This window comes from Phascolarctos cinereus, unplaced genomic scaffold, assembly GCF_003287225.1.
Source record: "Phascolarctos cinereus isolate Bilbo 61053 unplaced genomic scaffold, phaCin_HiC Scaffold_1;HRSCAF=81, whole genome shotgun sequence".
Taxonomy (NCBI): domain Eukaryota; kingdom Metazoa; phylum Chordata; class Mammalia; order Diprotodontia; family Phascolarctidae; genus Phascolarctos; species Phascolarctos cinereus.
The window spans coordinates 247,752,149-247,766,928 of NW_027555514.1; the positions used below are offsets into that span (position 1 = coordinate 247,752,149).

General features: G+C 36.6%; 1 protein-coding gene across 1 annotated transcript in view; it reads left to right on the forward strand.

Moving 5' to 3' along the window:
* Window positions 1-14,780, forward strand: part of PTPRQ (protein tyrosine phosphatase receptor type Q) — a 267,228-nt gene that overhangs the window by 151,620 nt on the left and 100,828 nt on the right. The window contains 1 exon segment of the mRNA XM_020993501.2: window positions 5,292-5,615. Within this exon segment, the coding sequence (XP_020849160.2) occupies window positions 5,292-5,615 (324 nt within the window).

Here is a 14,780-nt window from a genome sequence, read left to right on the forward strand (position 1 = left end):
TAACTCTGGATTTTTTGTGATTCTGTGATACACAGTTATCAACAGGCTGGGTTCTACATTGAACAAGAGTATGTTTCCCACATGAAAGAAGTCATAGACTATCCACGTGGTCTTTTGCAGGGGTAACATTGCCACAAAATGGAAGGAAAGTAAAAAACATGAATGCTGATACATTGAACCTATTAGGTTCCTGCAACAACCAAAACTGTAATCTTTCACTAGAGATTGCTGCAAATACACTTTTTGCACACAATAGTTTATAACAAAACATTAATTCTGATAATATATACTTTTCCTAATACAATAACCATGAAATAACCTATAAAATGTAGTACCCAAAATTAGTAACATGCAAAACATTTTTTTCTCATTATAATTCTCTAGAATTCTGTGACCTTTTGTGCTAATATCTCAATAAAATTGACAGTACTCTACTGCTGTAAACTTCTCTACCTTGGCTGCCTTCTGAAAAGCAAGGGAGAGGTGGGTGGGATTTCAGTAGCTGTTGTAAGATGTGAGGTCCCAGTATCACCTCTGACACTCTGAATGCATAGGAAGCTCTTTTTGTTAAAAAAATTAATTAATTTTTAGTTTTCAGTATTCACTTCCACAAGCTTTTGAGTTAATTTTCTCGACCTTTCTCTCCTCCCTCCTCCCCAAGATGGTGTGCAGTCTGATATGGACTCTATGAAAATATCTATACACACACACACACACACACACACACACACACACACACACACATATATGTATACATATTCATATTAAACATATTTTCATATTAGTCATGTTGTAAAGAAGAATTAGGACGAAACCATGAGAAAGAAGAAACAAAACAACACCAACAAAAAAGAGAGCAAATGGTATGCTTCAATTTGCATTCAGACTCCATAGTTCTTTCTCTGGATGTAGACAGCATTTTCCATCATGAGTCTTGTGGGTTGTCTTAGATCATTGCATTTCCAAGAAGAGCCAAGCCTGTGAAAGTTAATCATCACGCAACATGGCTGTTACTATGTACAATGTTCTTCTGATTCTGCTCGTTTCATTCAGCATCAGTCCATACAAGTCTTTCCAGGTTTTTTTGAAATTCACTTGCACATCATTTCTTATAGCACAATAGTATTCCATTACATTCATATACCACAACTTGTTCAGCCGTTCTCCAATTGATGGGCATCCCCTTAATTTCCAATTCCTGGCCACCACAAAGAGAGCTGCTATAAATATTTTTGTATATGGGGGTCCTTTTCCCATTTTTATGATCTTTCTGGGATATAAGCCTAGAAGTGGTGCTGCTGGGTCAAAGAGAATGCACAATTCTATAGTCCTTTGGGCATAGTTCCAAACTGCGCTCCAGAATGGTTGGATCAGTTCACAACTCCACCAACAATGCATTAGTGTTCCAATTTCCCCACATCTTCTTCAACATTTATCATTTTCCTGTTTTGTCATGTTAGCCAATCTGATAGGTGTGATGTGGTACCTCAGAGTTTGCATTTCTCTAATCAATAATAATTTAGAGCATTTTTTCATATGACTGTAGAAAGCTTTCATTTCTTCATCTGAAAACTTCCTGCTCATATCCTTTGACCATTTATCAATTGGGGAATGACTTGTATTCTTATAAATTTGACTCAGTTTAGAAATGAGGCCTTTATCAGAGACACTGGCTGTAAAAAAATTGTTTCCCAGCCTTCTGCTTACCTTCTAATCTTTGTTGCATTGGCTTTGTTTGTGCAAAAACTTTTAAATTTAATGTAATCAAAATCATCCATTTTGCATTTCATAATGTTCCCTATCTCTTGTTTGGTCATAAATTCTTCCCTTCTCCATAGATCTGACAAGTAAACTATTCCTTGCTCTCCTAGTTTGCTTATGGTATCAACCTTTATATGTAAATCATGTACCCATTTTGACTTTACCTTGGTGTATGGTGTAATATTTTGGTGTATTCCTAGTTTCTGCCATACTGTTTTCCAGGAAGCTCTTTATTTTACAATGATGGGGTAAACAAGATGAGTGAAGCACCTCGTAGGAACCAGCCACTCCACAAATTTTTATCCATTGTGGCACTCACTTTTTTTCTCAACTGTGCATAGGCAGGGATGTTCATGGTTGTCAATGAGACAGTGAAAATGAATTCTAGAAGTCGGGAAAGTTAAACTGTGAATAACGGGTATTGACCATATATGCAAGGTTCTATGCAAAGTGGGTGCTGGGGAACTGATAGCCCCTCCCTTGAAAGAGAGTCTAGTGGGGAAATAATAAATTTAAATTGTCATAACAGTATATGTAATGACAATATTATTATGATGACCATAATAACCATCTTTGTAATCCCTACAGAATTTAGAAATGAATAATAGATGAATGGATATAGTCACCATTTATTTTCAAGTGTTTCTAATGACTAAATCTTGGGATAGTCTTAACATTAATTTATTTGAAGAGAAGAATTTGAGAGGGAGTATTTACATGTAGGATCACCTATTATCTACATAGCTATTCAGCTTTATGCTCTGAAGTCTTTATATTGTTTGTGTGGTTTTAAAATTCCTTCCAGAAATTTGGGTGTTCAAGTGAAGACAGAGATAGGGATTTATATGAAGCCAGGTCTTATCGAACTCTGGCTTATTGTAAGCCATTAAAAATACTAGGCCTAAAATTAGTAAAACAAATACACAAACTGATAGAGATCATCTTTTTTCTCTCTATAAGTGCTATTATTGAATAAGAGAAGAATAGCGTTATCTAACACTCCTATAGAAATTTAAAGTTTACATTGTTATATATGAGACAGTATTGTGTAGTGGACAGAGAGTGAGCTTTGGACTCTAGAAGACTTGAGTTCACATTTCTGCATCTGAGGCAGATAGTGCTATGGGATCCTGGCCAAATCACATGACCTCTCAGTGTCCTAGGCAACTCTCTAAGACTCCAAGTTACAGACTAATTAGTGATTTGCACTGGTGAGGGGAATTTCTGAATAACATTTCCCTATTACAATAAAATCACAGGTTCAGAAAGAAAAAGTTATGAAGTATCTGCATGAATATGTGAAAATGTTGACTGAAGCTGGAGTAATCACTGACAGCTATAAAATTGATCTGGATTACACTAAAATAATTAACTTCTCCAGTAAATATATTCTATATTTATTATTTTACAAATATTACTTCTCTATTATTTTAATCTGTCTCATCATTGGCTAATAACGTGTATATTGTGATACATGTGAAAAGTTTGATAAAATATGTCTTGGTGACATTTTTTATAAAACTGCTTTCTAAACTTATTGTTTTGTTTTTGCATCCCTGTTCTTTATGTTTCATAGTTTGAATTAGCATATAGTTTGGATGAATAATGTCATTTATTGATTGATTTTCTTTTCTTCATCTTTCCTATAAATGCAGAGTTTTAAGGCAAAGATGCGTCTGTGCAGATATTATGTCTACTCAGGGCAAGACATATTGGGTATTTCAGATATATAGGGAATCTATAAAATATCCATATCCTTTGACCCAGAGATCAAAGGCAGGTATAAGGCTCCCTACTCAACAAAATATCTGAAGGAGTAGTTTTTGTAGTAGCAAATAATTCAGGGGAAGAGTAGACTCATTCAAATGGAGGATGGTTAAACAAATTATAGCATAAGTGTAATGAAATATTATTACTGTATCTTAATATAATGGGATATTTCTGTGCCATGAGAAGTGATGCATATAAAGAATACAGAGAGGTACAGGATGCCTTATATGAACTGATCAGAGTGAAGTAAGCAGAACCAGGAGTCCAGTATATATGACTGCAACAATGTAAATGAAAAGAACAACCAAAAACAACAATAACAACTCATGAAGTTGTTGCTCATGAAGTTGCAACTCATGTTGCAAGCTTGGTCCCAAAAAAGAGATTTTTAAACATGCTCCCTCCTTTCTTTTAAAAGGTTAGGAACTATGGGTAAAAATCATTGCATATGCTGAAATATATTACCCAGGTTGAAGTGAAGTCTCTTCCCCCCTTCTCTTGCCTTCTTACTTGTTGTTAGAGGGGTAACAGGCATTTTGGGTAGAGAAGGAGAGAGAGAGAGAAAGAGAGAGAGAGAGAGAGAGAGAGAGAGAGAGAGAGAGAGAGAGAGAGAGAGAGAGAGAGAGAGAGAGAGAGAGATTGGGAAATAAAGGTGATGGAAAATCAAAATATTACAGTAAAATTGTTTTTAAAGACATAGGGAGTGTCTTTAGGGACCAGCTCCAAAAAACTGCATGGGGTCAGTCCCTGGTTTTGAAGTAGATATCCCTGTTTTAGATGAAAATGTTTGATAAAGAACTAAACCACATGCTTGAGGGATTAGATGAGATATAAAATTTCCATATATTCCTAGCAAGAATGATTTACTTGCACATCTACATGAGCCTAGCTATAAAAATTTATCTTAGATTCACTTAGTAATCATCCTCTTGTAGCTTTTTCTTATTTTAAATCACATTTACTGCACTTAAAGCAGTAATATATTTCCTACAAATATTTGATGAAATGTGTTTGTATCTATCACTACATTGAAATATAAGAATATATAAGGTCTTTTTCCGAAAATGAAAATTTTGTGCCATCTCCATGTGTTGCTTGGTTATGAGACTTTGCAGCTTTTTGCCAGCAAACAGATCATTTTTAAGTGTTTAAAGTAATAGTTCAATTCACAGTATCTTAATTTTCTATTCTTTTGCCTGCCAACACCCTGAAGGGTCTTCTGAAAACTTTCCATTTTAAAGTTGAATCTATTAATAATTTAGTACAATGATAACTCTTGATAATGCTGGAAGTAAATGTGATGAATTTTCCCATTCCAAGGCTGAGTGAGTCATCCCTGGTTCAATATAAATGAAGAATTAATTTTAGCTTCAGTAGCTAACTCTTTCTTTGGTTCTTGCTGCTCCTTCTTTTGTTTCTTTCATCTAAGAACCTTCTCATCTTAAGAGAAATCAAAAGTAAGGAGGACTTAGTCCATTTGAAGTCAGATATAATGCATTATCTCTCAAAGGGAAGATATGGATGAATTGCAATCTGCTCCACTGAAATGAATGGCCACATTGATAAGATTATGGAACCATTGAAGTGCCAAATGACAAACTTAGGAAATAGCCTCTGAATCTCAGTCTCCTGTGCATGTCCCTTCATTTTAAGATATAACCATTTATTTTTTGTTTAATTCAATTTTGTCAAGTAACTTTAAAAAAAAAGTTTGGTGATTCACATGACTTCATAACTTTTTTCCCTTTTTGATTTCTTAGTTCCCAGTGCTCCCAGAAATGTTACTTTATCTGATGTCCAAGCAACTAGTATAACTTTGACATGGGTAACACCGGATGCTATTCTTGGCTACTTTCAAAACTACAAGATTACGATCCAACTAAGGTCTGCACAGTGTAGTGACTGGGATCCTGAGGAGTGCATTGAACAAAACCAAAACCACTACTTGTATGAACCTGACCTTCTTGAGGAGACCATACGTGGACTGAAGAAATTCCGATGGTATCGATTCCAGGTAGCCGCTAGTACCAATGCCGGCTATGGCAATACTTCAAATTGGATTTCTACAAAAACTCTCTCTGGTCGTAAGTAAAGGCTTGGGTAATGCTATAGTATTTTCATGTTGGTCTTTATTTTAGGCAGCTGTGTAAAGATACTGAACACATCCTCTGTTTAAAACATAGGCATTAAGGTTTCCACTGGTGGTGTTCTTCTCAAGGACACAAACTCTAAGTAGTTTTTCTTCCTCAAAGCCACAAAGGAAAAAAAAACCACAAGGTATGGGTGAACCACCCCTTTTGTATGTACTCACAGTTCTTGCCCAGCAACCTGAGTCATGAGTTCTTTCAGCTCTGCAGCCTAATAGAAGACTTTTGATCATAACCCATCAATGAGTCATCCTCATTCTTTCTTAAACTAAAACGAGGCAAGAAATATCTGCACATGCTTAAAGGAGAAGCCCTTATAGTTCAATCTACCTAAGCTACTCTTATTTTCAAGAAATTTTTCTATCTCCATCGCCAACCTTCATTCATCACAGTTTATACTATGAACTATTCATACTATTCATCACAGTTCAAAGTGTGAACTAGAAGAAAAAGCATAATGATTGTAGTAAAGAGGTGTCAAACTCTTGGCTGACAAAACTCCCGGATGCAGTCAGAGCTAGATTAAAATGTAATTGGGAAAAATTTAACAAAAATAAAAATACAACATAGATAATGTTAATTTTTGGTATTCTAAGTCAACATGTGTCAGCAGGGATCTGACTCTATTTGAGTTAGACATGACTAGTATGTGGATAGAGTGCTGGAGAGGAAGTCAGGAAGACCCAATTTCAAATTCTACTTCAGACACATATGTACTATATGAACCTCTGCAAATCTCTTAACCTCTGTATTGAAGGAAAGTCTATAGAAACTGGGGGTGGGTTGAGGCAGGGAAGGAACCAGGAAAAGCCTCTTGCAGAAAATGGTGTTTGAGCTTTCTTGAAGGAAGGTGGGGATTCTAACTGTGGGAACTATGTAGGGAAAGTGTTCCAGGCATGAAGGAAGGCCAGTGCAGAGGCATGGAGAGATGGGAGATAGAGTGTCATATCAGGAACAGCAAAGTAGGGTGAACCACATAGAATGTATTGAGGGGAATTGGTTTGTTGTTGTGTGTGTGTGTGTGTGTGTGTGTGTGTGTGTGTGTGTATGTAGAGAGAGATGCACACACAGAGACACATACAGAGACAGAGAGAGAAAAAGAGGGAAGAGAGAGAGAGAGAGAGAGAGAGAGAGAGAGAGAGAGAGAGAGAGAGAGAGAGAGAGAGAGAGAGAGGGAGACTGGAAAGATAAGAAAGAATTTCTATTTTGTTCTTAAGATAATGGGGAACCACTGTAGTTTACTGAGTAGGGGAGTGAAATGGTCAGATCTGTGCTTTAAGAAAATCACTTTGGTGGCCATGTGGATGTTGGATTAGAGAGGAGAAAGATTTGAGGTATGGGTACCAATTGAAAGGCTATTGACATAGTACAGATTAGAGTTGATGAGGACTTTCACTAGGATGAAAGCTACACCTGTTTGATTGAAAGACAAAGATTGTACTAGAGGCTTGGCAACTAAAGGCAGGGGCAGGGAAGGACAGAGAGTGAATAATTGAGAATGCCATAAAGGTTGCAAATCTGGTTGACTACAAAGCTAGGAAGAAATGCCCCTAAAAATATAGGGAAGTTTAGAAAAGGTATAGTTTTAGGGGAAAAAAAAGGTAATAAATTCTATTTTAGAAACACCATGTTTGAGATGCCAATGGGGTATCCAGTTCATAATGTATAGGCAGTTGTTGAGGTGGAGCCTGGAGCGCAGGAGTGAGACTAGGGCTGGGTATATGATCTGGGTGTCATCGGCATACAAAGGATGATTGATTCCTTAAGAGGGACAGTAGGACAAGGGAGCAAGGCATTTGATAGTAGAGGATAGTGTAAAGTTGTCCTAATTCACCAAGTGCTCAAGATTGAGAAGGGAGGAGCGTATAGCGAGTACAGGGGAGGATGATGGTCTGGGAAAGCACTGAGGAGTAGGGGAATTGGAGGTCAAAAGAAGGATTTAAGGTTTGAGAGTAGTAAGGAATAGGTAGAGATGTAATGATAAAAATGATAATCACATGCAGGAATTTTGGAGTTTTTGAGCAAGGAACCAATATTTTTAGGTAATGGCAAGGTCAAAGTTATGGCCAATTCCTTAGGCAGCATGTGTGCAGCACATAACCTTTCTCATAACAGCAGAAATATGGAATTTGGAATGATCTGTATCTATGTAGCCCAGGAACTAACATCTTGCTTGGAAAATTGGTATAGATGAAAGAAAGAAAGAAAGAAAGAAAGAAAGAAAGAAAGAAAGAAAGAAAGAAAGAAAGAAAGAAAGAAAGAAAGAAAGAAAGAAAGAAAGAAAGAAAGAAAAAAGAAAGAAGAAAGAAGAAAGAAAGAAAGAAAAAGAAAGAAAGAAAGAAAGAAAGAAAGAAAGAAAGAAAGAGAAAGAAAGAAAATTGGTATAGACTACTGATAGATAAAAAAACTTCCTTCCATAATTATGCTACATGGCTCTTCACTTTCAATGGTAAAGCCATCACAATACAAAATAGCATAAATTATTTTTAAAAAGAATTTGTAAATTAAAATCAATATATTCAGGAGGAAAACACTATTTGAAGATCTATTGCACAAACTTAGGTACTGAATTTCAATAAAAATAAAAACAACAAGTCATGTAATGCCTTACACACAGTATCTCGTTTACTTTCACAACACTACTGTAAAGTAGATAATATTATTGCTATTAGACACATTTTAGAGATGAGGAAACTGAGAGTTGGAGATATTAAGTGATTTTCCCAGATCGTACAGTCAATAGGTGGGAAAACTAGAAGTCAAATGTATGTCATCTGACTCTCTGTCCAGTGCACAGGTCCCTGTACTTTCCTACTCAGTCTGCTTCTACAGTTTCAAAGTGGAATAGAAAATGGAAGCATTATTTAGTTGAGGTAAAAAGTATTTCCTCCACCCCACAATGCAGACAAGTGGGCTAAAGATGAATGTTTTCCCTGTTGTCTAGACGATTATCTTCTTTTTATGATATGTAGACACAAACTCTACATGGATATCATTTATCCTCCATGCCCTAACCCTACCACCTCTCCAAGAACAACATGATAGAAATTCCCTATCACAAATACCACAAGCTAGCAGATTTTTATGCAATTTGATTTTTAAACCTATTTTAATGATTCACCACCATATATAAAAGCAATTTCTTATGGTGGATGGTGTAACAAAGTAGGATTTGAGCAATCTGTCTAGCACATGAAATAGTTATTTGTAAGGCTGAGGAATGGCACAGCTTCCAAAAGAGCATGGGTTTAAAATGAGTATGGAAAGAAAGGACAAATCTAATATGCCTCTCCTATGGACCACCAGGACTGGGAGACAACAAGCAGTGAAACTCCTGGGGCAGCACTTAGGTTGTGAAAACCACAGGATACCATACTCATGAGGAATTTTAACTACCCAAACATCTGTTGGGTAAAAAAAATTCAACAAAACATTCCTCATCAAAGAAGTTTCTAAGGAATGTGACTATATGATCTAAAAATGGAGAAAAATCTCAAAAGAGGGAGAGTTCCTCAAGAAATTATTTTATTCAGGGAAAAGAAATATGAAATTCTTGATGAAATTATGATTTTTTTATTAGTCTTATTTTGTATGAAAACTGTGTTATGTGCTTAAGTATGGCAAGATCTATAAATGATACAGGTGAAATTTGCATTCTTTGGAAGAAGATAAAACCTAATGAAAAGATGAGATTAGCAAATGCATAATAAGAGACTGGAAAAGAGAATCTCAGAATCAGAGAAGTCCATTATGTGGTGCCAGATCTCCTGAAGTCTACTTACTCCTCCCTGGACATGGAAATAGTTTACTCTGGGAACCCTGCTGTACCATGATTAACTTAGTTGAAAACTGTTAAATGACTTCCATATTAGTAGAGCTGGGAGGTCTCATAACTGGGTTCCCATACATGCTCTTCATTTCCACTACTGGTCAGAGCCCTTGTGAAGGGAAATGCCTGGCAAAAATTCTCCTTGTCTTTACCATTATCATGTTTTTCCTTTGTCATTTAAAAAACTTGCATCATGGGAAAACGCCCATTTTAATTTTTTTTCTAAATTTTGTGCCGTACATATAATTGAATGGTGGGTGTCACAGTAAGACCTCTGAGGCCTTTCTGATTCAGTGTCTACATTTATAGCTCTTAAAATTTCCCATAAGCCTATCTATTTTGCTAATTATATTGTCATCTTTTAAGTTAATGATCTGAAAAACCCAGGATAAAGTGTATAATAACATAATTTGTGGCTAATAACTCAAGAATTATTGAGAAAACTGGAAGGAATAAATAATAAATATTTCTTAATCTTGTCTTAGTAGCCTGACAGAAATTGGCATGAACAAATAAAGTGAGGTAAAAATTATCGGATATTAATTTGCATAATTATGTAGCATCAAAATTCCCAGATGACCTGGGGACTGAGCAAAGAAGAAGAACAATTTCTTAATCTAGGCTACTATTCAATTATAATCACTTACAGGGAGAGAAGGAAAATACAACATAAAACAATTCACATCTAGAAAAACCGGGCAAGAGAGTGGATAGAGCGTTGGACTTGGGGTCCGGGTGGCCTGAGCTCAAATTCTACCTTGGATATTTTGTAGCAATGTGGCCCCAGAAAAGAACCTTATTTTTCTCATCTGTAAAATAGAAATAATAATAATAATAAGCATTATTATTATTAGTTCATGAGGGCATCAGATGAGGTAAAACATGGAAAGTCCTTTGCTAACCTTCAAAAGCTGCATAAATCTGAGCTGATAGTTATTAATTTATGTAAGAAGTCAATTGGGTCATTATTAGAAACCACTCAGCTATTTGCTGATGGCAGATTATTAATCATATTTTTAAAGATATGGGTAAAACCTGAATACCTTTTTGCCTACCCATGTTGATCAAAAATTCTTCCTCGATGAAAGATTAAACACTTCAGCTAGAATGTCTTTTAGTTCAAAAGCATTATCAGGATGGTCACTAGGTCAGAACAAAGTGTTAACTAACATGCTTTCAGTTTGAGGAAAGAACACAGCAGTTTGTAACTCAGTTGCATTACATTTCCTTAGGGTCAGGTGGGCCCTCTAACCTTCCAGTCTCATATTTCATCTCTCATACTTCATTCAAGTTCACTTGGATTTCTCTGGGAGGGTTCTGTCCTTTGACTCAGATCATAGGATGATAGGTTGGTAGAGCCAGAAGGGACCTTGGAGGCATGAGGTCTAACCCATGTTTTGCAAATGAAAAAACCGAGACAAGGACAGGTTAAATGACTTCTATGGTAAAACATAACTAATTCATGTTGGATCCAGGATTTGAACCCAGCTCCCCTAACTTACTGTTAAGAAAAAAATCTGAAATTCTACATGTAATCACCCCATAATCACTTTTACTGCTGCCTCAACATCACCAAGGCAGAACCACAAATACAAATACATAAACTTCAGCCTTCTTCCTTTTACTTATTTTCTCTTTGCAGCTATTTATGATGACAATTTTAAATAGAAAAATATTAAGAGTTAGAAATGCACAAATTTTTTTTTTGTCCCTGCATACTACTTTAAGACTGATAACCAATACTGGACCCAAGCTATAGCACTCTCCTGTCTCCTTTCTCCCCTGAGAGTCCTCTCTGCTCTAGACCCCACCACACAGTCCAGACCAGGTTCATTTCTGGGGGTAGCATGACCACCTAGAAGAAGACTCAAACTCCTTTTCTTTGTCTCTTTGCAAACCTACCCCAGTATCCCTGGGGAAGATTTTCTAATAGCTTTTTGTTTGGCCTATGTTTAACTCTCACTAAAAGAGCAGAAGAAAGAGGCACTAAGTGAACAATGTAGATAAGGTATAGGACAGGTGTTTATTTTTACACATAAAAGAAATGCTGAAAATCATAAAAGACTAAGAGAATGCATTGACAAGACTTAAAACAGTCAATGACACTTCTTATAATTTCATTAATGAGACTTAAGCAGTTAGTAACATTTTTTATAATAACTGCTCCAATCTGCAGGGCAGTTGAAACATGGATTTTGGAATATGAACCAGATTGTAGGACAATGCCAGTTGTAGTCAAATGTCAATCAATCAATCAACAAGTATTTGTTAAATGCCTGCATTGGTATTGTCATTTAACCTTGGCTTTGCATTTTACAAACAACTTCTGGTTCATGTCTTTTGCCAGTTCAAGCAAGGGCTTGGGTTCTTCCTCCTTCAAGGGACCATTTGCTCTGATGAAGAAACTGCCTTTGTTAGCAGCTAACTCCTACTAAAGGACTCAGTATTGTCAAACATCTCATCTCACAAGGTGGCATAGAAGCCTGTACAATCCATATCAGGATTGATACTCACTCTGCCGAGATCAGGACAGAATAAACACAGATGAGATATTCCCATACCCAAGCCTCAGATCAGCCTAGGACTTTAGCTGCCAAATGCTGATGGCTGCATGACAAGTTAGGGAACAAGGAGTGCTGTTGTTGTCTTTTACCTTGAGGAAGTACTAGAATTACGATGCCAACTGGAGGCTTGAAGGAAAAGAACCAGGGGCAGTCACTCCTTTTACCCCCCAAAGATCTACTGAATAATTAGCTCTTCTTACTCTAATAATAATAGTAAGGTAGTTGCCATATTATCTCTAGGTGCCAGGTCCTCCAGTGCACATATATTCAATGAGGAACAGAGAGGAGAGTTTAAACATACCTTGGTCAAACACTGGATACACTATGTACAAATGGTCCCAACCTCCCAACCTCCCTAGGACAACCATTTTTGTATGAGTATCAGATCTTATCCAGGACCTTTCCATGTCTACTAAACAGCCAGCCCTTAAAGGTAGCACTGAATTAACTTAGTTTCTGGCAGCACCGAGGGGGTTAACACTATTCCAGGTGATTTGACCTTACTATAGATGGGAGCAATATCTTGAGAAGATGCTATCCCGATTTAAACTTGGAATGAAGGGGGTAATTGAACCAACCTATAGGGTGTCACTGATCGTTAACTCTAAAATTTCTACCATTGCTAAATCATTCCTTCCCAGAAACACCTGTATTATAGCTTTCCCAGTATCTTTTCTAACTAGAGTTTTAACACCTTCAGTAATTTATCTGAAGAGCAAAATCTGTTTCTCGGTGTAACAGTATGAAAGATGAACCGAGTAAGAAGGAAAATGGCATAATGACTCTGGAGTCAGAGTCAGGAAAATGTGTTTTCATGTCTTGCTTCTGACATATATTGGTCACATGACCCTGGGTGAGTAATTTAGCTACTGAATGGTGTCAGGCGATTCTCTAAGACTATAAGATACAGAATAGATGCTGATCTGTATTGGTAGAGGAGGTTTCCTTACCAGGAATTTGCTGTATCAATGAAATTATAGAAGGAGGAAGAAGAGGAAGGGCAGAGAAGGACAGAGAATTATAGTAGGAGGAAGAGAGGGGAGAGAAGAAGAAGAAAGGAAGAAAAGGAGATGGAGTGAGGAACGAAGGAAGGAAAAAAGGAAGGAAGGAAGAAAATCAGATGGAAGGGAGGAAAAAGGAAAGAAGTAAAAAAAGAAGAAAGAAGGGAAAGAAGAAAAGATGGAAGGAAAGAGTTCCTTTTTAAAGGCATCTTATCTAATTGTCAGGGATTTTAGAGATCTTTTCTAGCTCCTTCCTGAAACATGAATCTTGTCATCAGTATCCCTCACTGAAGATCACCTAACCTCCACTCAAAAAACCCCACTGGCAAAGGAACTCATTACCTACAGAAATTTCCTGTTGTGTTTTGGGACAGTAAAAATTATTGAGTCAAAAACTACCTCAATGTAAATTTCACCTATTGGTCTTAATTCAGTTCTCTGAGCCCAAGCAGAATAAGTCATCTTTCTTCCATATGATGGTCCTTGAAATGTTTAAAGCCTGCAGTCATGGCACTGTCCTATGCTCTTGCTTATTGAGACTAAAACCATCATTTATCAGTCAATCTTCATATGACACCATTTTGGGTTATCTAGCCCATCTTGTTATAATGGTTACCCTCCTGTGGGGATGGTCTAGTTTGCACATGTGCATCCTGAAATGTAGCGACTAGAACTCAACCTAATATTCCAGCGACAGACTGGTTAGAGTAGAATGTAGGAAGACCATTACCTCCTACTTTCTGGATACTATACTTAATCATTGCAGCTTTTTATTTTTTCAGCGTCACTGCTCATTTTGAACTTCCAGACTATCAAAAATCGCAAGTACTTTTCATATAAATTGCTGTTTAGCCACATCTACCTTGTCTTATATTTGTGTAGTGGTTATTGTTGTTTGGACCTATCTTGTGGAGTCAGCCTATCATTCCAGTATGTTGAGATTTCTGTATCTTGATTCTATCATCCAGTATATTAGCTATCCCTTCCAGCTTTGTGCTATGTGCAAATTTGATGATCATGCCATTTTTGTCTTTCATTTGAGAACTGGAGTCTCAAGTCATACATTTATTAGTCTTTTTGCCATGCTAACAACAAAATATTATTTGGATTCTGGGTAATGTAAAGGATTCGTAATTGGTTGTCCATTTTATACAATTCAGGAAAGTGTTCATTTGATACCGGCAGTATTAAAAGAGAGAGTTTTTACTTTAGTTAGTGTGATAGTAGTTTCAGATTAACCTCAAAAAAGGTAACCATTAAAACCATTTGATGCTAATTGAAAACTGTGACTTATTCTTAGTACTCATTAAATAATCTTAGCCAACACATACTTGGGCTTATTCCATTTCCATTTTGTGGTATTGCTGCAGAGAAATCAGACATTAGCGCATTTAATTAGAATTTTAACAATGATAAGAAATGTGAAGTCATCGCATTACAAAAATGTAACACCTGTTTTAGCTTTGGAATCAATGTACAAAGGGAAGGGACACCTGATCACCATGGTTTTCATAGGCTCCTAGATGTAAAGCTTAATGGGACCTTAGAGGTCATGAGATCATAGGATCATAGATTTAGTGCTAAAAGGGACCTTAAGGGTCACCTAGTCCAATCCCTTCATTTTACAGATGAGAAAACCGAGGCCAAGAAAGGTCACAGAGGCATCAAGTGACAGAGCCAGCATTTGAACCCAGATCTTCTGACTACA